This window comes from Scomber japonicus, chromosome 3 (assembly GCF_027409825.1).
Source record: "Scomber japonicus isolate fScoJap1 chromosome 3, fScoJap1.pri, whole genome shotgun sequence".
Classification (NCBI taxonomy): Eukaryota; Metazoa; Chordata; class Actinopteri; order Scombriformes; family Scombridae; genus Scomber; species Scomber japonicus.
The window spans coordinates 15,404,073-15,426,703 of NC_070580.1; the positions used below are offsets into that span (position 1 = coordinate 15,404,073).

At 40.9% G+C, this 22,631-nt stretch overlaps 3 protein-coding genes across 6 annotated transcripts in view; 2 read left to right on the forward strand and 1 right to left on the reverse strand.

Moving 5' to 3' along the window:
* The first annotated feature begins 3,086 nt into the window (after nucleotides 1-3,086).
* On the forward strand, nucleotides 3,087-10,212 carry mdm4 (MDM4 regulator of p53). 4 transcript variants are annotated; one of them, XM_053316697.1, is made up of 12 exons: nucleotides 3,087-3,241; nucleotides 3,754-3,842; nucleotides 3,935-4,009; nucleotides 4,171-4,304; nucleotides 4,413-4,462; nucleotides 4,914-4,978; nucleotides 6,277-6,373; nucleotides 6,460-6,620; nucleotides 6,786-6,983; nucleotides 7,430-7,498; nucleotides 7,607-8,732; nucleotides 8,818-10,143. In XM_053316697.1, the coding sequence occupies exons 2-11, from the start codon at nucleotides 3,771-3,773 to the stop codon at nucleotides 8,171-8,173; spliced, it is 1,488 nt and encodes a 495-aa protein (XP_053172672.1). In that variant the 5' UTR covers nucleotides 3,087-3,241; nucleotides 3,754-3,770; the 3' UTR covers nucleotides 8,174-8,732; nucleotides 8,818-10,143. The 4 variants fall into 4 exon arrangements, with proteins under 4 accessions (XP_053172672.1, XP_053172670.1, XP_053172674.1 ...); XM_053316695.1 differs by having other exon boundaries at nucleotides 3,087-3,223; nucleotides 3,755-3,842; XM_053316699.1 differs by having other exon boundaries at nucleotides 3,087-3,223; nucleotides 3,755-3,842; nucleotides 6,801-6,983.
* Nucleotides 10,213-17,574: 7,362 nt separating this feature from the next.
* myog (myogenin) lies at nucleotides 17,575-19,203 on the forward strand. Its single transcript, XM_053316700.1, has 3 exons — nucleotides 17,575-18,148; nucleotides 18,840-18,939; nucleotides 19,035-19,203. The coding sequence occupies exons 1-3, from the start codon at nucleotides 17,615-17,617 to the stop codon at nucleotides 19,151-19,153; spliced, it is 753 nt and encodes a 250-aa protein (XP_053172675.1). The 5' UTR covers nucleotides 17,575-17,614; the 3' UTR covers nucleotides 19,154-19,203.
* A 2,313-nt stretch (nucleotides 19,204-21,516) lies between these two features.
* Nucleotides 21,517-22,631, reverse strand: part of ppfia4 (PTPRF interacting protein alpha 4) — a 53,806-nt gene continuing 52,691 nt past the window's right edge. The window contains exon 28 of the mRNA XM_053315491.1: nucleotides 21,517-21,560. Coding sequence (XP_053171466.1) covers nucleotides 21,517-21,560 — 44 coding nt within the window. The remainder of the gene's footprint in view (nucleotides 21,561-22,631) is intronic.

Sequence of the window (22,631 nt, forward strand, 5' to 3'; positions counted from 1 at the left end):
TACTTTACTTTTACTATAAATGTAGGTAATATATAATAATTACTAATATTTCCATATAGGTCAACACTTTTGATTTATTTTAATTTTCACATGTTAGTTTAAATTGGTGTGTGCCTCATTTTGAAAACAAAAATAGGGACTAGTTTTAAAAATAGAACAGGAGATGAAAATGTAACTTTTAGTGTAATGACTAGGAAGTAACTAGAACATTCAAATAGGTACAAATACTTTTTTGCCCCTAAAAATAGAAAACTTATAAGTAAAAGACGACTGGTGCTTACCTCACAGAACTTGTATCTACCATATAAATGATGCAGACTAACAACAATAGTAATAAAAGAAATCACAAGAAAATAAATAGTAGTCTTTAATTTTAGAGCCTAGTGAAACTTTTGGAGTAAAATTTTAAAGAGCCTAGCATCATTGTGAAGAAATAAAATGTACAGCTTCATACAGCTAATATCTTCCTCCCCCCTGTTTGTATGGTGTAAATGAAAGACTTGAATTATTGCCAAAGCACTTTTATTGTCGACTTTTCTCATTTTTAGAGGTGAAACTTAACCCTAGCCCATCATTGTGTTAGTATGACGATAATGCTAACCCAAACCCCTTTACTTGAACTTTCTGATATTTTTACTTAACAGTATGCACCAATATGTCACTGTTGTTGTGTCTTTTTTTACTATTTGGCTGATGTTTTCTCCACATTAGCCAATACCAATATGCATTTGTATAATGATGTTAACGCAGACACAGACATAATCATCAAGACAAGATAATCAAATGTTTGTTACTAATATGACATTGGAGAAACTCACAGAAATGCCAGTCAACAATCAGCTAAATGTTGCCAGAGAAAACATTTCCAGAAAGCTATCAGCCAGTACTGATGGTCTTTTAATATCAATATATTGGTGGTACATCCCAAATAAATTGTCTTACAAATGTTGGAACAAAATTATAAACCCCTCAGTTTCATGTGTGTGTTGGCCACCATCAAGTACTTAATTCTGTTCACTGAATTGCATCTTTTCATCCTTTAGATGAGATGTTGGCTGGCTCGAATTTCTATATTATCTGCAGTGTAAGAATTGTAACTTTTGACATATGTGCAGGGCTTATGGCCAATGCTTGTTTTTTCTAGCAGAGGCAATAATATCCCAGCAAATAAGCTATTGTAATAAGCTGGCCTAGTTTAGAGGCATATTCTCAAGGACTCTTGGGTGGACTTTGTCAGATATGAGCGCAAATTCGTATGCTTGATTCTTCTTTACTTACACAGCTGTGAGTAAGAACAAACCTAGCTATTTACTTGATCCAATGATTTATTTTTGCACTGTACCTACAGATATGTGAAAAAGATTGCATTTGTGCCTCCATGTACATCTCATTTTTTGTAAAAAGAAAATATTGGGCCATGAGTTGTGATCTTCATTCCATCTTGTTTTCTTGACTGTTTGCTCAGATAGGAGTAGGATGAGTATCTTTGAATTAAACTATTCTGTAGCACAGATGTTTTATAACAATGTTTCGATCTATTGAATGAAAACTATGATTCATGAATGAATAACACCATCCCTTTTACAAAAGTTAATCTTCTTTTTTTTGTTAATGCACAATTTGTAGAAATGGAATCACTGCGTTAGAATAAAAAAATAGTGTTAAAGCAAATTAGAATCCACTACAATGTAAAAAATACAAGTGGCCATTTTGAATATGTGGTTTTATAATGGTTGAGAAGTATTTTAGTTGGTCTTACTTCAAGATAAGACCAACCAATGCAAACAAAACAATAGTCCCAAAGGACCCAGTGACACTCTCTTTCTGCAGACACAGCACAGAGGTGCTACACAAAGGTAATAAAGCAATTATTAAACAATCACTATCAATTACAGTTCACTGAAGATAATAATTTATATTACCCACTCAATAAATAGCATCAAATATTTAAAATATTGCACCACGTTATTTCCAAATAAAGAATTTGATCACTGGTTGTCCACAGGCTGTAACAGTAGGAGATCATGAACATATTACTCCGTTAATCTGAAGCAAAGGGAATAATTTAAGGAACATCACTAAAGAGTGGCAGATATGTAGTGTATTTTCTGCTACAGATTTATATTATTCTAATACTAAAAGTTCTGCTTCTTTAAAAGGCCTTAGTATGAACCTTTGTTCAGAACAGCCAGAGTCTTCATATAAAAACTGGTTTCAACCAGTATAATGACCATTAATATCTGGGAGTTGTCAGACAGTAAAGGCATTGGAACTTGAATATAAACAAGTATAGATTGAATCCTTTTAAGGTTGAAAAGTCGGCTTAGCAGAGTGCTCGTGCCCAGGAAAACGTACACATGTATGGGCTGTAACATTTGTATAAATGATCTTACACACAGAGGAGAGGAGAGACAGAACGGAAGGCTCCATTGGACTCGGGACACCTTTAATTCAGCAGCCTCGAATTGATAAAGTTCTGTCTCCACTGACCTAGGCAGGGTTCTGATTGATTGATAATAAAGAAAACTAAAAGGAACTTCGACTTGGTTTTTAATCCACTCTTCTCACTCAGAGGGGTGGTAAATGTCACCACAGCACAATTGGGATACAGTAAACACAGGACTGCACATTTATGGGTTTAAAGGTCAGTTAAGAGAAGCACCTGATCCTGACAAGGCTGATACTCCAGACTAAACACAACACTACATTTCATTGGCAGACATCCCTCAGGATTATATGAGCAATGCCACACAGAGAGGGGAATCAGTAGAGCATGTAGTTTGTCATTGCCAAAAATAGGCTACTACATTTAAGAGGGGAAATCAAGAAGTTTGGAGTGGAAGAACTCAATCCGGAAAATTGATTTACCATTGGGGCTAGGGAGTCTATTACATTGTCTGAGAGAAACCGTCTTCATTAATATGTAGATTAATTTATTTGTTTGTTTGTTTGTTTATGTTGATGTATGTATGTTTAACGCTGGTTCACACTGCAACATATTGTAGGTGGGGGTGGGAGTTGTAGCAGTCAGCAGGGGCGCTGCACTCTCTGGTGTGATGTAACGCTACATCCGGAATATTGTCGTTTTGAAACTGTAGTTCGGCAAACTGTCAAACCTGCGAGTTAGCGAGGGTTGCAAACGTAACATTTATCATCGATACCCGTATTTACAAGATGTCGGCTGGGAGTTTGGGCAACAGTGCGTGTGGAACAATGCTTTGAAGTAATGTCAATTCATCACAATGAGACCTATTTCAACAGTTAGCTCGCCAGCTAACGTTAGCTTACAGCTAGCTCTGGCGTAACGGTTTGCTAACACGTTTGCTAATTATATTAGCCAGGTTTGCCACCTGCCAAAGTTACCAAGATGCACAAAATTTACATGCAAAACAGCTAGTAATGGTTTCAGTTGTGCATTGTTTGTGCTAAGTGTAACGAGCGTATATCTAATGTTAGCTCGGGTAGCCGAGAGCAGTGGCCTTGCATTGTGAAAACAAAAAGGAAAAGTTAATGGTGGGGTGGCGTAACTGTCTGGTAGCTTCTGGCGCAGTCCTGAACTGCGACAATTGATTTCTAAAGGGTTTTGGCATTGTTGGTTTTTCCATTTCGGTTTTTTCATTTCAGATAGTTCAGGCTAACAACAAGTTGACATTGTTGGGTTTGCGTTGGTGTCAGGCGTAAACAGCAGCATTAGGTGATAATATTGTGAATTTGAAGTCTGGTGTAGCTTACATGCTATACATTTTGATTTCAGAATTTGTTCGTTTACTATGAGCTCCTTATCAGCCCAGCTTCCTGCATCAAGCTCATCATGCAGGACTCTACCTGGAGAAGGAAATCAGGTATAATTAAACGATTACATCCACAATTATCCGCAAACATTATTCATAATTGATGCTCAACAGTGGTTTTGTGTTTTGTTTGACTATTCCAGGTGCAACCCAAAGCCCCACTCTTGCAGATCTTGCGTGTTGCTGGAGCCCAGGAGGAAGTCTTCACACTCAAAGAGGTGAGCTGATAATTGAAATATATGGGGTATTTGTCAGTATGCAGCCTGTTGTTTTGGCTCATAATAAAATATTAGCTCAAAAGTGGCTATTTCAGGGTTCAATATTTTACAAATGGGCCCTCAGGTGCCCTATTACATTTAATATCCAATGATTTGTCTAGGTGATGCACTACTTGGGTCAGTACATCATGGGGAAGCAGCTGTATGACAAACAGAGGCAGCACATAGTCCACTGCCAAGATGACCCTTTGGGAGAGCTACTGGAAGTAGAGAGCTTCTCTGTCAAAGACCCGAGGTAAACATGTTTCTGTTCAATCCTCAGTCATGCTGGAATATATATCTCAACCTGTATAAATCTAAATTAAGGAAGCATACCTTAATCTCTTATCTTCCCATTTTGCAGACCGGTGTATGAAATGCTCCAGAAGTACCTGGTGGTTCTTGGTTGTGCTGGTAAGTGACCAGTTCATTTAATAACTGAAATGTATTATACATGCTATGTGTGAAATAATACTGGGGGACACCATCAAAGAACAAGCAATATATGAATGTTCTCTATAGTAAGCACAGGTTTTTTTGATGACTTGAAATTCAATCATGTCTTTTTCCTCTTCCCTTTTTTGAGTTTTAATTAAATTTTTCATTTGCATCTTTACCATGGTATGTTTTGACGTGAAGGTGCCTTGATCCCATTGATTCTCTAAAATCAGCTTTTTGTTGTGTACATGGTGAGTGCTTGTGACATCTCTTGTGCATCGCTCGGGGATGCCGGCACCAGAAGAACACAATTTTCCAGCTTGAAGTACTAATCCACAAAAGAAGGCCTTAGTGAGAGAGTGTGTTATGCTTTTATTAAAGGGTGGGGTTGTCCTTTTTCTGTTACTGTGTTTTATCTGAAATGCAGACGCTGCAGAGAATCTTTCTGTGGGCCGTGAATGTGTTGAGGGCGGAGTGGAGGATCGTGGTCAGGTAAAACCGAAGCATGGTGCTAAGAAGAAACAGAGACCCCCCCCCAAACCTTTAGTACCTCTCTACACACAACACTGTTAATGCAAAGGGACAGGACCAGCAGCCACATGCTACGTGCTAAGCTGTTCAGATATTAATAACTTCTGATGTAAATTGTAACATGCTGACCAGCAGTGCTGGATTGAGATCAGTAGTCCTCCTTGTGACATCAGTTTTGAAGATTTTTTTGTAAAGGATTAGGATTTAAAATGTGCTCCTGTCAGGTTGTGTGTACTGAGGCAGGGGCGGGGTATGGTCTGCTGTCTTCGTTGGTGTGCATCTGTACAGAGTGGCACCGTCTCTGTACAACCCCATCCTTGGTCTGGTCTGGTGGGAGTTTCAGCAATCTTTTGTGATCCACCAGCTCCACCCAGTGGATGGGGGGGGCAGAGTCACTGTCTCTGTCTGTCTCAGAGTTCTCTTCTCTGCTCCGAACTGGAGGATCGTAGCTCCTGATCAGCTACAGGCCTAACAATAACCCTGAACCTCTTCACCCATCCCCATTTTCCTACACCCCTCTTTCCGATTCCCTCCCCAAATCCACTTTGTAGCACCGACTGTATGCCCACATGTATGTACTGCAGATTTTTGCTTAAAGAATCCAATAAGTTAGTTTATTTTCTATTTGCTGCATGTGCTAAATCCACGCCAGGGTGCTAAATTACAAATTACAAATATGATCATACATCATTGGAATACGTTTTCTTCTCTTGGCTGGGATACAATTATAGTTTGTAGGGCATTAGAATTATCTTATTTTAATAATCTTCATCCTAATAATTCCTTTCTGCTTTCCTGCTGCTTCTTTTTCTCTTCTTATATGGAAAGGTGTTCAACACTTAATACCAAAAGCTTTTTATAACAACATTTATTGTTTTTCTCTGTCTTGTGCATATTTAAAGATTGAACCTATCTTAGAATAAGTAAGTAAATTTTATGAGCAAGTTTGTACATACTACAGAAATAGCTGTACTAAATTCTTTGAACACACTCTTGTGTTCATTCATTGTACACAGGTACACTGGCTCTCCTATCTGCACTTTCTGTTCTTTACTCACACACAGCTTCAAAGTGACAGTTAGATATTTTTTGACCTCCCTCCCCACTGGCCCATACCCTAATTGCCCAGCCCCTTATTCCCTGAACCACCTCCCAATTACTAAGGGGGCCACTTTGAAAAGGAGCTGCGAGTTCTCCAAGTATCCAGTCATGGCTCTGTATTCTAATTTGTTTTCCCTTCACATGTCCTCCCACTTCAGATTTGTGGAGGTGTGGTCAAAGCAGGGCTGGAGGCTGGCAGTAATGGGCCTCTCCTGCAGACCCCTTCCCAGAGGCGACCTCGGGAGCCAGATGATGGTAACCAAACAGTTAATGAGCTCAGCAGTATGCTTAGGACTACATCTATTCAAAATGCTGAATTTAACTACTCCAAACATACACAGACTCCCTTGAAGGCCTGCCACGGTCAGCCTGCAAACGACCCAAGCTGGATGTCACTCTTGATGAGTGGGACCTCTCTGGCCTGCCCTGGTGGTTTCTGGGTAATCTCCGTAGTAACTACAGCCGTAGGAGCAATGGCTCCACTGACATCCATACAAACCAAGTAAGAAACTTCATGTGTTATTAATAAGTTAATCTCAAGCATTATCATTTTCTGTTCCAACAAAAGCCAGGTCAAGGTACATTTTTTCAAGCCTAAAGACAGAATTTCTTGTTGACAAGTGACATAAATTGGAGAGTAACAGTGGTGGTCTGACTGATATGTCAGCTGTCTCGTGCACAGGAGGAGGACACAGCCATTGTGTCGGACACCACAGACGACCTCTGGTTCCTGACCGAGGGTGAGAGTGAACAGGTGAGCGTGGAGATGAAAGAGGCTGCATTGGAGGAAGGGAGCGGAGGCGAGGGAGAGACTCTACCTGAAATTGATGATGGAGGAGGAAAAGAGGAGAAGGCAGATCGAGAGGTAAGAGTTTGAGCCTCAGCAACAGTTGGGTACAAAAACAATTGTAGTTTTATACACAACAGTATTTTCAGTTCAGCAGTGCAAATCATTTTAACAGTTAAAATGATTAATATAGAACTGTATAGAATTACCAATGATGGTGAAAATAATGTAATCATATTAGGGCTGCCACTTCTGATTATTTTCATTTTGGTTATTCTGCCGAATGTTTATTAGATTAATCGCTTGGTTTAAAAAATATTGAGAATAAACCCATCACATTGTCCCTGTGCCCCAGATGTAATCAAATGTCTTATGTGTGACATAAGACGGACATAAATTAATCCTCACATGTGAGATGTTTAACCAGAGAATTTTGGACATTTTTGCTTAAACAATGATTAATGCATTATCACATTTGTTGCTGGTGATGGAGATTGACTAATCAGATGTCTTTTTGTCTTCAGATGCAGGAAGAGCCAGATGAAGACTCGCAGTGTCTGAGTGATGACACGGATACAGAGATCTCCACACAGGTCTGTATCATCTGTTTCTTTTTTCGTCTGTATTTTGCAGGGTTAGGTTGTGCTGGATTAAACCTTATAAAAATGTGGATGTGACTTTCTTTGTACCTCTTACCTCAGGACTCGTGGCAGTGCACAGAGTGCAGGAAATATAACACTCCTCTCCAGAGGTACTGTGTCCGCTGCTGGGCTCTACGAAAGAACTGGTACAAAGATGTCCCCCGACTCGCCCATTCCCTCTCTGTCCCTGACATACCTGCATGCAGCTCTCTCACCACCCATGACGAGGAAGATGACAGTGATACAGGCATCGATGTCCCAGACTGCAGCAGGACAGTGTCTGACCCTGTCATCCTGCCTTCTCACTCTACAGCTGACAGACCTCTACCCACTATGGTTATGGGCAAAGGCAAAGGGCCTCGACACTCTGCAACGCACAAGGATGACCAGCTCTCAGGAGGGGAGAGCCAAGAAAGTCTAGGAATGGAGGTTGAAGTTAGGCCTGAGGCACTGTTGGAGCCTTGCAAGCTCTGTCGAGTGCGACCGCGTAATGGGAATATAATACATGGACGTACGGCTCACCTACTAACCTGCTTCCCGTGTGCAAGGAGGCTACATAAATTCCAGGCTCCTTGTCCGGGATGTGGAAAGATAATTCAAAAAGTTATTAAGATATTTGTCCTCTAAAAAGCAGACACACCTCAGTCAGGCACTCAGACCTACTAAGGAAGAAAACACACACATATTTTCAAACATTAGACCTTACAGCTGCATGCACTCTGGTACACAACCGCTGCCCGTAGACACACAAACACACACAACACGTGCACCTTACCTTACCTTACTTCCACAGATATACACAAAGTATAGAACTTGGTGAAGTTTGCTCTTGATTGCATGGTTTATTTTGCATCACACTGCCTCTGAAGTATTGTTAAATATCTAACCTTGGACATGAGTTAATTACACATATAAATAAGGGATATTAAAAAAAGTATTTATTTATTTACGAGAAGGTCATATAAGATAGCAGAGTTTGTGTGGGCCCGTTATGTAATTATCTTATTTCAGAAGCCTTGTTTTTTGAGGCTGTGAAGATTTTCTTGTTTCTTTCTACTGTGTTTGTTGAATTGTGCCATCCAGGAACTAGTATTGCTTGCCTTGGTTCTGTTAGTTTTGTTTGATTTTCTTTTTCAGTAGGCTCACTTCAAACCACAACTGGACATTAATGGACAAATCAACGCAGGTATGTAACTACAAGAATTTTGCCTTGAGCATTTTCCAGGCCTGTAAAAAAATAATTGAATGTTATATCCTGTGAATCCTCTTAGGTGGCTCTGAGATTTGATTTGAGTTATGAAGACAAGATTGAAGGAAGAACAACACTTAAAACCAAGTTTTTGTCATCAACAGCTGCATTTCCATGAAAGTATCCTCCTAAGCTTTTCTTTTTTTAAAAGTGCGCGCTCAGCATAAGTGAATGTAACGTAAAATACAACTGTGGTGGCGTAAGTTGTCTCAACAAAAATATTTTCAGAAGTAGAGTTGAATTTAACCTGCTTGAGAATGCACAGCTTGTGTTGACTGGGTTTTTCTCTCGGTAGTATTTCGATGTTAATATGTGTACAATATTTACAAATTGTCACGTGTCTGATGACAGTTCTGCCTGCAGCGAGTTATGCCATGATTATTTTAATGTTTAATTTCAAGAAGGTCATTTTACTTCCCTTCTTGAATTTATGATAAATTAACATTTCTGTATATTTTGTATTTAATTTATTTATGATTGTTTTAATTGTTCAGACGACCACCTCCAATGAAGCCTAAAAAAGCTGCACTTGTTACATTAAACAGTTCTAATATGTAATTTGCATCTAAAATGTTTTCGAGGAGATATACAGAAAGTCTTTAAGGAAACAGTTACCAAATGTACCCTCAGTGAAAAACACTGCATAGTACTTAATGGGTGATGGGGGTTTGATTTAAGCGTTACACTGCCATGTAATGATTTTGAACTTTAATTTGTATATGATAGATTTTATTTAGATTGTTCTTTATTGCATTATTTGATGATTGTATTGCTGGACCACAGTGCTAATACTTATTTTGAGTGAGTGTGAGCTGTCTATAAATACAGTATGCTATACAGAGCTAAGACATAAGATGTTCAGTGACGGAAAGCATTTAATTCTTGGCTCTGCTTTACTTACAGGGAGCTTCATAGATTTTCAGTCTGCTCTTTACTTGTGCTGAACGTTTCTGCCAGCAGGTGGGGAGAAGTCTCAATATTGTATCTGCCCACAGAGGCTGTACAGTATCAGTGATAACGTAATACATACAGTATATAGAGCATGCTTACTCGTGACTAGAACAGCACTGAGCCTGTGTGAGAGCTAAAGCTATAAAAGATAAATGTAGCCTGTTGTATGTATCACCATCATTGTGCACCTAGAGAAATTAACTTCCTCTATAAACAGACCTCATAACACAGTGGCATATGAATCATGTTATACCAGTGTTACTGGCTCAGAGTTAATTATTGACATTAAAACTACAATGTGATCAAACATGGTACAGTGAATATAGTTGTTTTTTTTCTACTTGTCGTGGAATAAAAGTTCTTTTGTAAAGCACTAAAGAGTTGGATGTTAATTGTTTAAATCACTTAACTTGCTTAACAGGAGGGCAGTTGATGTATAGTACCCACTGGCAAAGAGAAGTGTGTGTGTGTGTGTGTGTGTGTGTGCGTGTGCGCCAAAGAATAAGTCATTGTATGACAGGCCAGCTGTCATGTGTCCTCCTTCTTGACTGGGGTCCAGCACCTGCGTCCCTCCTCTGCTTACTCACTGTTCTACTTACTTGCGTCTGCCTTATTTTTGTCCTCTTGTCGACAAGTGGTGCAGACACCCTACCCCTCTACTGTACATGTAACACTGAAACTGTTGCTCTCTTAATGTGTGCATAAATATTGTGACTGTTTTACCCCTGGGTTTTTTTAGGTACTGATAACTCATTAGGGGATATTCCCTGCCTGGAAAGTCCCCTGTGAATCTCTCCTCCATCTGAAACCACATGGGTAAATCACTCAAGACTTTCATACAAAAGAGGACAAAACTATTTATAAGCTCTTTGAACGGGGCAGTTTTATAGAGGGCACAATTCCAGGTAGAAACAACAACACACAGCACTTAGCTGGGAGATGGATAGGTGTTTCTGTCCTCACTGTGATGTACATTACAGTACTAAACAATCATAACAGCCATACCAAAAATGTTTCTCCTCACTGCATCTAAATTCAAGAATGGCATACTGCTTTGTCTGAGGCATCTGGAACGTCACACAGCGTAGAGATGGGGAATGGTATGACACCCCTGGTGACATGGCACTCGGAGCTTGGCAGCTCCAGAATGGCATGGCCCAGGGAGTGGTAGGGGATCTGCATGTTTCCATGGCAACAGTATCTCCATCCCAACATCCCAGAATAACTTCACACATTCTCCCTTTATCCCCTATGGCGTAGGCAATACTTCCTAGAGGGAAAATAGTTAGGATGGAAGCAATGAGTTGAACATTGCTCCAATACCTCTGACCATTTTTATCATTGTATTGCTCTCACTGTCTATTAACAGAGTTGTGAAGCACCTAAGTCACCTAACCCTAACCCTAATTACTTTCAATTCCCCTTCAAACCACCTTCAAAATAACAAAATCCCCCCCTTGCAACTGCTCATATTAAGCAAGTTCAATATTCTAGTCACAATAACAAGGGAGTAAAAACAAATGCACACAAAAAGGGTTCTAAAAAGTGAACAGGGAATCCCAAATCATATGAAATTCAGTATGAATTGTCTTTAAACTTTTTTCCCTTTAAAAAAATAAAATAAAAAATGAATACATAAATAATTTCTGTGTCACTTTCCTGTGACCTCTGTTTGCATAACTCCCGTATGGCGAGTCTCAGCCTGTTTACCCTCTTTTGCTTTCTTCTGGTTGTGTGTCTGAGTATCTGTAACTCTATCTGTGTGGTCAGGACCTTTCCTTTCTCACCTCCATACACACACACACACACACACATTCTCTCTGTTGTGTCCGACTATTTGGTCGCTCCAGAAACCAGCCCGCTAAATTTGTCCCACTGGTGACATGGGAGAAGGTCAGTGGAGCCAGAGAAAAACAAGACAAAGACATAAAGACAGAGAGATTAGAGTAGACATAATAGGGGAGGGGGAAACAGGTAATGATACAGATAGGCTCATAAATGTTTTAACTGCCTTAAAACAACTGTCGATTGTCAAAATAACATTTAAACAGGTTTTGCTGGCTGCAATTATTACTCCTATTCATACCGACCATCAGAAGACCCCCTCCAAATGTATATACAATGTAAATGATGGGGACCAAAATCCACAATTCTTGTTTTTGAGCGGAAAGTTTCTCTGAAGATACTATAAGGCCTTTGAAATCTGAGTAGACAAATAAATTGTGTATCTTCAGTCTTTATAGTAAAAAAAAATCTTGATGAACAGTGTTTTCCTGTTCAGCTTCGTCAGCCACCTGACTATTGTTTTAAGACTTTTAAAAAGACTGTGAACCTATCCTTTAAGGTGAGCTGAGTGGAACAAGGAGAAGCAGAGTGGAGCTTGCCAGATATGGAGGATGATATTGAAAAGCTTGACTGACTTGGAGTCAGGCTAGCTCCTGCATAGCTGTCCACTCAAATCTCACAACATCACTCTGCAGGCGTATACACATTACTGGCCTCAGACAGGATTCAGCCACGTCTCTTAGAGTAGCTATGTTGATTGTGGTTTACACTAGGGCAACATCTAGGTGTGAATTGCCATCATTAAATTGGACAGATTAAACTGGATAGATTTTTATGAGGGGCAAGCTTTACCTTGTCAGATTCCTTTCTAGTCGACTGATGTGAGACTGGCAGTCTCAAAGAAATGGATGCTTTGTTATGAAGCCTGCGATGATTGTTGTGTCATAATACTTTGGCGTTACTTGAATATGTGGATGTTTGGAGCAGTGGGCCACAGGTTATTGACAGTGAATAACTTTAGGGCTACCATGTGCTCTAAAGTATGTTAGTGGGAAGTGGGTTATGTACGTAGGTATGGGCATGTATGTGTGTTTGTCTATGTGTGCTGGAGCCTTGCAGTGACTGGGATGCCAGTAGAGGGAAGGGCAGTGGATGGCTCAGGGGCTCAGTCCATTCCTGTGATTTAACATGACACCACTTGCACTAAGACTGCGACAGCTGCGTATGCACATGCCGCCCATTCTGTTTGTTGTAGGGGATTACTCTGTGATAAAAGCCCCAGTGAGCAGAAGCATGGCTGGGCTACAGGACTACTGTTTCCCCCTGACTTAGAAAGCTTTCTCCAGGCCTCTAGAGCCCTGTGAAAACACAGGTGGGCCACTTCATTCTGAATAGGAATGAATGGGAGTATTCTCCTGATGATTAGCCAGGCTGTAGTAGTGTCACATCACCTTTAGGCATCAGTCAAACAGTGCAGCACTGCAGCTTATGTAAGGTTCATTACTCAACAGAAACAGAGGAGCAGATGAGCATGGGACTGTAGTAATCTGCTCTGACTGCTCCCATTCATTTCCTTCAGAGTATTAAAGAGATTGATATGCTTTCATTGTGTTGTATTGGATCAACTGAGAGGATTCTTTTGTCATCTTTCACTATTAATGTTGTGTAGTCAGTATAATTATGATCTGAAAAAGAGGCTGCATTGTGATATTAAAAAACGGCCATCAAATGGTTTATTAATGGACATGCCGTTATCGTGGCGACAGTATAGAAGTGGTCTCTGAGGCAACAGACATGGGCATCTATTGCTGTCACTATGGTGACCATGTCCTCTCCCAAAAAGCACTTAACGAGTCCTGTTGCACTGAGTGCAGAGTTCAAATAGAGATCTGCACGCCAGGACGAACAGAAACACTCCAAGCAGTTTCATATTCAGTTTCTATAAAATCTTTACTCCATGTTACTGCTGCTCCAACCACGACCATGTACACCATGTATGCAAGGAGGCAGTGAAGGGTAACACCATGTACATTTTATAAAATCACTGTTTTAGTAAAAGCATTGAGATTCACCATGTGATTTTGTTAACATTAATGATGATCAGCTGCATTAAGTACTCATTAATTAATCCAATCTATAGTAAAGTGTGTTTTTAAAGATATATAACAACAAAAAAGGGTTCAAAAAAGTGGCATGAATGAGTATGTGCGTATATGTTTTCACTGTTTCTGAGACATGGTCAGATTGAAAATATATATTCCCTTGTGAATCAATAACTGACTATTTTTCTTTACTGTATTGTAGATCTTATAGTTTCCTAATACTTTCCAAGAAATGAATTCATGTAGTTGTAAATTCTCTGGAGGGAACCTGGAAATGATGATGATGGGTGTGTAATTATGTCATAATTGCAGGTCAAATGGAAACAGTGTTCAATTGGTACACTTCCAGTTATTTCCAAATAATTGCTGGTTGCTGAACACATAAAGGAGCAACATATGTTTATAGGCGAGCACACAATTCAGCAAATATGAGGAATAAAGTTTCAGATAATGGGTGGATGGATGGATAATGAATTAATATTCATGAGTTTAAATCAACCTCTTTTTCTTTAGCTATTCTTTTAAGGAAAGATTTCAACAGCAGCTTATTAACTCCACACAACTAAATAAAGTCAGCTGTCTCAGAACAATGTCTTTATTTTCCCCATACTTGTTACATAGAACATAAAATACATTCAATAAATTACATAGGTCTTTCATGAAAATAAGGACCTTTAAAATAATGTATTTAATTGAATTTAGTCTAACTCAGTGGTTACTGTATCTTATGTCACTGGATCGAGATCCTAGTTTATCCACCTTTAATCAACACTCCTTCACTGTTGTTGTGTTACTCTCCTGTTACACGTCTGAGATTTCCCGGCTGTGCTCACACGACAGCTCTCCAGGTCAGTGATGATCTTGAGGCTAACCTGGGGTGAGGAGGACTGATCTCCCCCCTCTTTTCCCCCTCCTCTTTCCAGCTCAGCTGTCCTGCAATGTGCTGCTGCTTGTCACTGAAGAGAAGTGGAACAGTGTTGCCAGTGACAGGGCAATCCCTGGTCCACACACACACATAAACATGCTCACACATATCAGATCATCGTCACTTTTGGGGACATTACTTAGACTTACATTCATTTCCTTGCCTGACTTTTTCCCCCAGTGGAACACGTTTTCCCCAATAAACTGGTTTTAAGTCTAAAATTTCTCCCAAAAGAAGCCTATGACACACACACACACACACACACACACACACACACACACACACACACACACACACACACACACACACACACACACACACACACACACACACTTCCATATAAAATAAGCATTCCAGTTTAGATAATTTATAATTTGGATTCTACTTTTATAAACATCACACAACTATCTCTTGTTTACATTTGTATCTGTTCCCTTATAAGATGGTTACTTTACAAATCTAATATAGTGATTATGGATATTAAAATGTTTATTTTGTGTAATCTCCTACATGTGGGTCATTAGGTTTAATCTAGACTGACTGAACTGAGGAAGGAAGAGATCTACAAACGGTAATTAAGCACCCAATCTACCCCAGTTCACTGCATGTCAAGTGTTCACTCCAAAATGCTGAGAGGGGACTTGTTCTTCAAGCAAAACACAAGTGTGCCTCACACTTCAACCATCACAACACACACACACACACACGCACACACACACACACACACACACACATATAGAAACACACACACACGTGGGCACAGTTCTCTGGTTCTGCTGACAATGGGTTAAGATGACAGAGGGTTATGAGTGACTCTGACACACTGCAGACCCCCTCCCTGCTGTACCCCCGCGTCCAACACAGCCGTCTTTGTACTCGTTCCACCATCAGTGACTATCCATCACAGACTAACAGCCCACCGCAACCCTGCGCCAAGCTACGACTCTTCACTCTGCCTCAACCCCAAAATCAGGATCCAAGCCCAGGACTAGACCACCACCCACTGCAACTACTGCCTGGCACCCACTCCAAAATCTGTCTTTGTATCATTTCATACGACTCGGAATGAAATTATTTCAATCACCATTGACCACTGAATGATTTACACAAGTCATTTTAGTTTTAAATCATAGTAGAATATAACTTGATTGATTATAATCCAAAATTGAAGAAAAATTAAGTAAAAGAATGAATATAAGTGAACTGAAAAATTGGTGGACATGGCCATCTTGTTCACTCTCACTTGTCTGTGTATTTTAACAAACTGTATGTAGGCTTAAATGGTCGATCTTTCCAGAGCATCTGCCTTTAAAAAAGCACCGATTAAAGGACAGGTTCACAATTTTTCATTTTCAATTTGTCAGGTGATGTAATTATTCCTCTTGTACATACCAATCATGAAGAGATCCTTTCCAATTATGCTTCCAATAAAAATGATAGGGGACAAAATCAACAGTCACATATAATCTAACCAATTTCAAGAGCTGGAAAATAATGCACACCATTATATCACTTTTTCTTTTGGTTATAACAAAATATGAATCTGCTGACTTATTATGGTGAGTCAAGAAATTAAGAAAAAGAGAGAAGACAACATGTGACATGTGTTCCAGGCTGGACTTGATGTGTTGTTGCCAGTGGTACGCATCAAGGATCTCCACAGTCCTCCTTTCTCCGTCAAACACTTTCTGCCAGATATGAATATTACTGTGATAAATCTATGGAGGAGACATGGGGTACACGGGGATGTAACACATCTCATGCTATGCCTGTCATTCCATGCCCTGCTGACAGAAGTGTGTGTTTTGGCTGTTTGTCCATGCTAGCGGAAGCCAGTCTGAATTAGCCAGTGAGCTATGAGGTGAGACATGTCCTGGAAAGATTAACACTTGATGACCAGACTAACGCTAAGACTGGCAGGAAGCGGTCAGGACAACGAAGGCCAATTCCCCAGTGAGGTCGTCTTATTATTGTCCCCTTGGTTTCTGAGAGTAACGGAAGCAAGTGACAACTCGGTGCTGTTCATTCCTGCACAGGCCTGTTTGATACTGAGTCTAGTTTAGCTTGGAAGATCACTTGCATCACACAGTGTAATCATTTAGAAAGAAAGTCAGCAGATATGAATGTGATTACATAAAACCAAGATCCAGCAGCAACGGCAAGAGCTTTTATGCTGTCTAAGCTTTTACATATTTACAGTAGGATGAATCTCGACGATCATTCTGAAGCTGACATTGCTTCAGTCACAACAGGCGTGAAGTATTTATTTGTGACCTAGTTTAGAGTAAACAACAATCTCTGGCCTCATTTCCTTACCATAAAGAACTAGGAGACAAACAACTTCTTGTCATTGCATATCATTGGCCCTTAGTAGAAGTGACAGCTGTCTCTAGACTGTCCCTACTGCCCGGCCCCCTCCTCCATCCCCATGGCAGGGGACTTCATGTATGGTGTCATGGAGGGAGACGCAAGTCTGGGATTAGCTCATTAAGACAGGCATCTTTGATCCGAGGTTATCTCTCCCATTTCCACGGCAACTTGATCATATCCTGGCCTCTTAAGACACACACAAGGGCACACACACACACACACACACACACGCACACACACACACATGCACACACACACACACACATGCACACGCACGCGCACACACACACACACACACACACACACACACACACACATACACACACACACACACACAATCGGGCCTTAAAGCCCTTGAGAGCAGGGCCCAACAGAGATGTGAAGTGTAGATGTGCAGCAACAGCTAAACGTCGTGTCAGGTTTCTGGGGGCTCGTGCTAAATTTAACCCTGTGATCCTGCAGCAGGCAGAGGGGTTTAAATGCCAGCCTACAGTTGCTCCACACCAGTTGTTCTCCACACGTCTTCCACTCATCACAAACTCAGGCCGGGGACAAGACAGGCACACACATACGTACACTCCGACACACGCTCCAGGCGCAGGACCGAAGAGCACATACAGTAGAGCATTTCCAGGGGAAGCAGGGATCTTTGCCCCCTCACGTTCAGACCACAGCGCTGTCCAAGCATGGAGCTTTTTGAGACCAACCCTTACTTCTTCCCTGACCAGCGCTTCTATGAAGGAGGGGACAGCTATTTCCCCTCTCGCCTACCCGGGGGGTACGACCAAGGTGGCTACCAGGACAGGAACTCCATGATGGGGCTGTGTGGGACTCTGTCTGGAGGTGTTGGAGTTGGGGTGACAGGAACAGAGGACAAAGCCTCTCCATCCAGCATGTCACCTCACTCCGAGCCCCACTGCCCGGGTCAGTGCCTGCCTTGGGCCTGCAAGCTGTGCAAAAGGAAGACAGTGACCATGGACCGCCGGAGAGCAGCCACACTGAGGGAGAAGAGACGCCTGAAAAAGGTGAACGAGGCTTTTGATGCTCTGAAGAGGAGCACCCTGATGAACCCCAATCAGAGGCTGCCCAAGGTGGAGATCTTGCGGAGTGCCATCCAGTATATTGAAAGGCTGCAGGCCCTGGTGTCCTCCCTCAACCAGCAGGACACAGAGACAGGACAGCAGGGACTGCACTATCGACCTGGCCCGGCCCAACCCAGAGTGAGTAGGACACAAGAGGGATGAGGAGAAGCAGAAGGTCACATATTAAACACTGAAAAGAAAAACAGGGAAGAGACACAATGCAATAGTTGAAGAGAGGCAAGACCTGAAAGGTGGATAAAGGAGGAAAATAGTCCAAGTACAATGTGTGAAAACTAACATTGGAGTTGATCACCATGGCTAAGTTTTGAGGTTTCAGCTGGAGTGATAAGCTAATTCATGTATTCAGACACAGATTGAACATGCATTTCCTGTCAGTGTCTTGTAATTCTTTTCAGAGGTTTTAAAGTTATAATCCAGTTTTCAGTTGTAAGGTATTAGGAGGATAGAAGGCTTTTGACAGGTTGAAGATTCTAGGAGACCCCAGAAACAAACTGATGAGACAGGTGCCAAAATCTAGTAAAACAGACTTACCCAGTTGCCAAAATGTAACTGAATGTGCATGTCAAATGGTTTTCATGTTACAGGAAGTCTTATACAATATGACTTCTATTTGTATTTTGTGATGGAGTCTTGTTTCTCTTGTTGAGAGATTGTTCTGGGTGTACATTTGCCTCTGAGGGGTCACAGGATGCATTGGTGCTGTGTGTGTAGCGTTATACTACTCTATCTGTGTGTGGGGTGGGGTGTGCCATGTCATAACACCAAGTGACTGACAGCAACTTCTGTGTGTGCATCTCCATGGTAACAGGTGTCGTCGTCAAGTGAGCCCAGTTCTGGCAGCACCTGCTGCAGCAGCCCAGAGTGGAGCAGCACTCCCGAGCAGTGCACACAAAGCTACAGCAGTGAGGGTGAGTACAGTTCACACACAGTGTCATTACACAACACCATCAGCTCAGCACGCCCTCGGTCGGATACTAAAATATGTGACTGGGTCTCTCTGCAGATCTCCTGAGTGCTGCTGACTCTCCAGAGCAGGGAAACATGCAAGCCCTCACCTCCATCGTGGACAGCATTACTGCAGCAGACGGAGCTGTGGCCTTTCCTGTGGACATTCCCAAATAGACCCTTCACACTGAGGACCCATAGGAGCACACAAGTGCCACTAACACAAAGCAAAATGATAATTGGAAAAGTAGACTGATAACTAATCCCAAATACAAATTTAACTTATTTTTCAGCTCAGATTATTTGTGTTTTGTGTTTTGTCTCATGCTAAATTTCAAATTTGTGATTTATCAGAATCGTAGCTCTGCTGATCAAAGGCTCTGATAGCCTAACTGAATTCCTCCTTTTTACAATGAGGCCTTATTCCCTTTATTCCCTGCCTTATCCTGCAGTCCAGACCGGTCTATCAGAGCCACACAAGCTTAGTCTAACTAGAGATTCAAGGACTTTGCTGCATGAACCCAACACCTAGTTACTAGTGTGGTATCTGCTAGGCTCACGGCCAGTCTAATAGAGCCACAGAGGAATGACAAAGCCTGTTTTTTCTCCTTACTTAATTTAAGTTTTCCTCTTTTTTCGAAACCTTTCCCTGATCTTTCATTCTTTTTTTGTGTGTGTTTTTAATGCTTAAAAAAACATGAGTTTATTTGTGGGGCCAATATGTACCATGGCAGTTTTGACCAAGATCTGCTTAATTTAAACTGGTTATGAATGCTAGTGATGTAAATACGTTCCCTTTTTCTACAGAGTGGTTTTGCCATTTTATTTTTTATTTTTTGCTAACTTATTTTTGACTTTTATAACTAAGATTGTTGTGTATTTGTAGATGTTCTGAAAAGTAATATTTTCTGTCCAATAAAGACCATTTTCAATACATTGTCTGTTGTTGCCTTCAATTAAAATGAGACTCTGTGATTTCAAAAGGAACACAACACACAAGATCTTTAAAAAACAGCTTTACTTATGTCTATATAGTGTCATAAATACAGTACACTTTTTAAATAGCCAAATAATAAAATCTTGATTTGTCAGCATTGTTTCACACCTGGAATAAAGACACAGTACTCATAGCTGCCACATAGCACATTACACCTTTTAGACACCTTGAAAAAACTGTAAAATAAAAAAAAAAAGATTGTACACCCATCCAGCACTTCACTGGTTCATATGCTGTGTTCTCATTGGATGAGGAGTTGGCCAGCCAAGAGTACCGACTGCTCAGTGGCACGTTTCCATGGCAACTAAATGGGAGGTGACGTGACAGGATTCGACAAGTCTGTCACTTGGAGCAGTTTCATGTGGATGTCATTGGCTGATGTTGAGCAGCAGTTTACAGTTTGATTAGAGAGAAAAGTCAGGAATCAACAGGGAGGAGCTACAGTGTTCACACTACCCATCCACAGAGAAAAGTCATGGTCACATTGCTGGGGTCGGCCTTTCGCACGCAAATTCTCTACAAGTCTCAAGCAGAATATCATTCGCTCACTCGCACACAGACACACACACACTCTTCATATTAAAGGATTCTCTCTACTCTAGGCTACATAGTATCATACAGAAGGCGAGAGAGGCGGAGAGAGGAGAGGTAACAGCTACATAGTGTCAAAAAGAAGAGGAGGAGGAAGAAGAGGAAGGGAAAGGAAAGTACAGGAGCAAAGAGAGAAGTCTGAAATTGGACCCATGAACCTGTGAAGAGTCCTTGTAGAAACACACCCCGCCTTAGTGAGACCCTCCCACTAACGATTCACACACTTACAGCATACGGCAAAAGACACACAAAGGTCCGTCACAGAGAGAAAGAGAAAGAAAGAGGAAGAGAGAGAACAGTCACTATCGAATACAGGGCATTGGGTTTCATACAGCAATGATATTAGATTATTTTCCATATATATTTCCAATATATATATATAATATTTCTATAAAAAACATAAGTCATCCATTTTATGTACAGAGACGATAAATGAGTAATACCTTGCATAACCGGTAGAGGGGCAATGTGCAGTGGGATCTGCCATTTATACAAGTATTCATCACGCCCAAGTCCAAATCAATGACTAGTCATCATCCTAAATATTTCATTTTTTTAAAAACCAACTCTTGTGTTGCCAAGGACGTGACGACAGAGGAAGATTGGTTTGGACTTTGGACATGTTGAGACTATTAGAACCAGGACAAGAACCCACAGCTGAGACCAAGGGAGCAGGAGCACAACACCACAACAACAAGGCTACTGGGAGCACTAGGGTAAACTGGGGGAGACCAGGATGAGTCTCCTTTACAGCAGCAAGCGCAGCCAATGAGCACTCTCGGAGTTCAAAGGTCAGAGTTAGGCCTCTGTATTGCACGTGTCCGAAGGAGAAGTGAGAGGTGAAAGTTGGGAGGTGAGGCTGGGCAGCAAAGGGGCTAGCGGTGAAGCCTACCCCCCCCCACACACACCCTCTGGCACCCAGGTGTCCCTCTCCAGATTTGGCATATCACTCTCAAAAGGCCGCAAGCATGTGTCCGTATAGGTAATGAGAATGCACTGGAGGACAGAAAAAAGATTAAGAAAGTCAGATTGGGAGAAAGCAGATATTTAAATTACTGTATAACTTCCCAGACATAAATTGACAAAAGCCCATGAATGCCTAACTAAACTATCCCCACACAAAAAAAATATACTAACGACACAGTATATTATTCTTTTACCAGGTTGAAGATACACTGAAACAGCATTCTGAACCATATCACACTAAAAACTTACCTTGAACCTATGAAAGGATAATGTTGGCAATCTATATTTTTCTTATGGTCAAAATCATGTGCAGAGCCAAACCAAAAATGAACTGATGCTACTTAAGTATTGTGTGTGTATCCAAAGTCTGATATATTGTATTTCTCTATCTATGCTATAGACCTAAGTTTTTACATGTCAATGAGCTGCTCCGTTGCCCTGGGTTAGGGTTAGGGTTAGGGTGAGATGTTCCTTTGCCCTGAAGGCAATGGCTACTGTAGTGACAATATCTTGACTTTGTACTGAAGTGCTTTAAGAAATTTACAATAAAGTACAAAGTCAAAAGGTTGAGATAAGTAGCACAAGGAGCTAGAGAAGCTCTGTAAATGAAACTACATTCCTGGGGTCTACCCTATATGTAACTACTCTCCTGAGAATGAAAACGTGATCACCATTATTAGTCTTTTGAGCCATGTATAAACAAACTGGTGTAGACACTGCCTTTGGGATGAACCCAGTACAATGGTGCAGCTCTCAAATGTGTTTTTAATAGTTGTGGATGAGAACAAAGGTCTACGGCACAGAGGAATATGATTTATCAGGTTTTGGATACACACCTTTCTTGTAAGTTGGATAATTTTGTTGTTGGTTTGGCTCTGCACATGAGATTTGTTGACGATAAGAAAAATAAAGAAAATGGCCTGCCTTATCCTTCAAGTACTAGCAGACCTTAACGATAGGCCAAGTAATAATTCAATATTATTGCTTATCGACTTTTGGTGGAACTGTGTCGTGATGTATGGACTATTTCTGCTGTGTAAATTAATGGTTCCAGCATGTTGTGACTATACAGTACATTTTTGGGGACTTTTTTTCTGGTGC

Bases quoted from the DNA above. Each gene is read 5' to 3' on its own strand.
- mdm4 (XM_053316698.1), top strand. From the start codon at position 3,771: ATGAGCTCCTTATCAGCCCAGCTTCCTGCATCAAGCTCATCATGCAGG. The intron at 4,010-4,170 runs GTGAGCTGATAA...TGATTTGTCTAG, and splicing joins AAGTCTTCACACTCAAAGAG to GTGATGCACTACTTGGGTCA. The intron at 6,984-7,429 runs GTAAGAGTTTGA...TTTTGTCTTCAG, and splicing joins AGGAGAAGGCAGATCGAGAG to ATGCAGGAAGAGCCAGATGA.
- myog (XM_053316700.1), top strand. From the start codon at position 17,615: ATGGAGCTTTTTGAGACCAACCCTTACTTCTTCCCTGACCAGCGCTTC. The intron at 18,149-18,839 runs GTGAGTAGGACA...CCATGGTAACAG, and splicing joins CTGGCCCGGCCCAACCCAGA to GTGTCGTCGTCAAGTGAGCC. The intron at 18,940-19,034 runs GTGAGTACAGTT...GTCTCTCTGCAG, and splicing joins ACAAAGCTACAGCAGTGAGG to ATCTCCTGAGTGCTGCTGAC.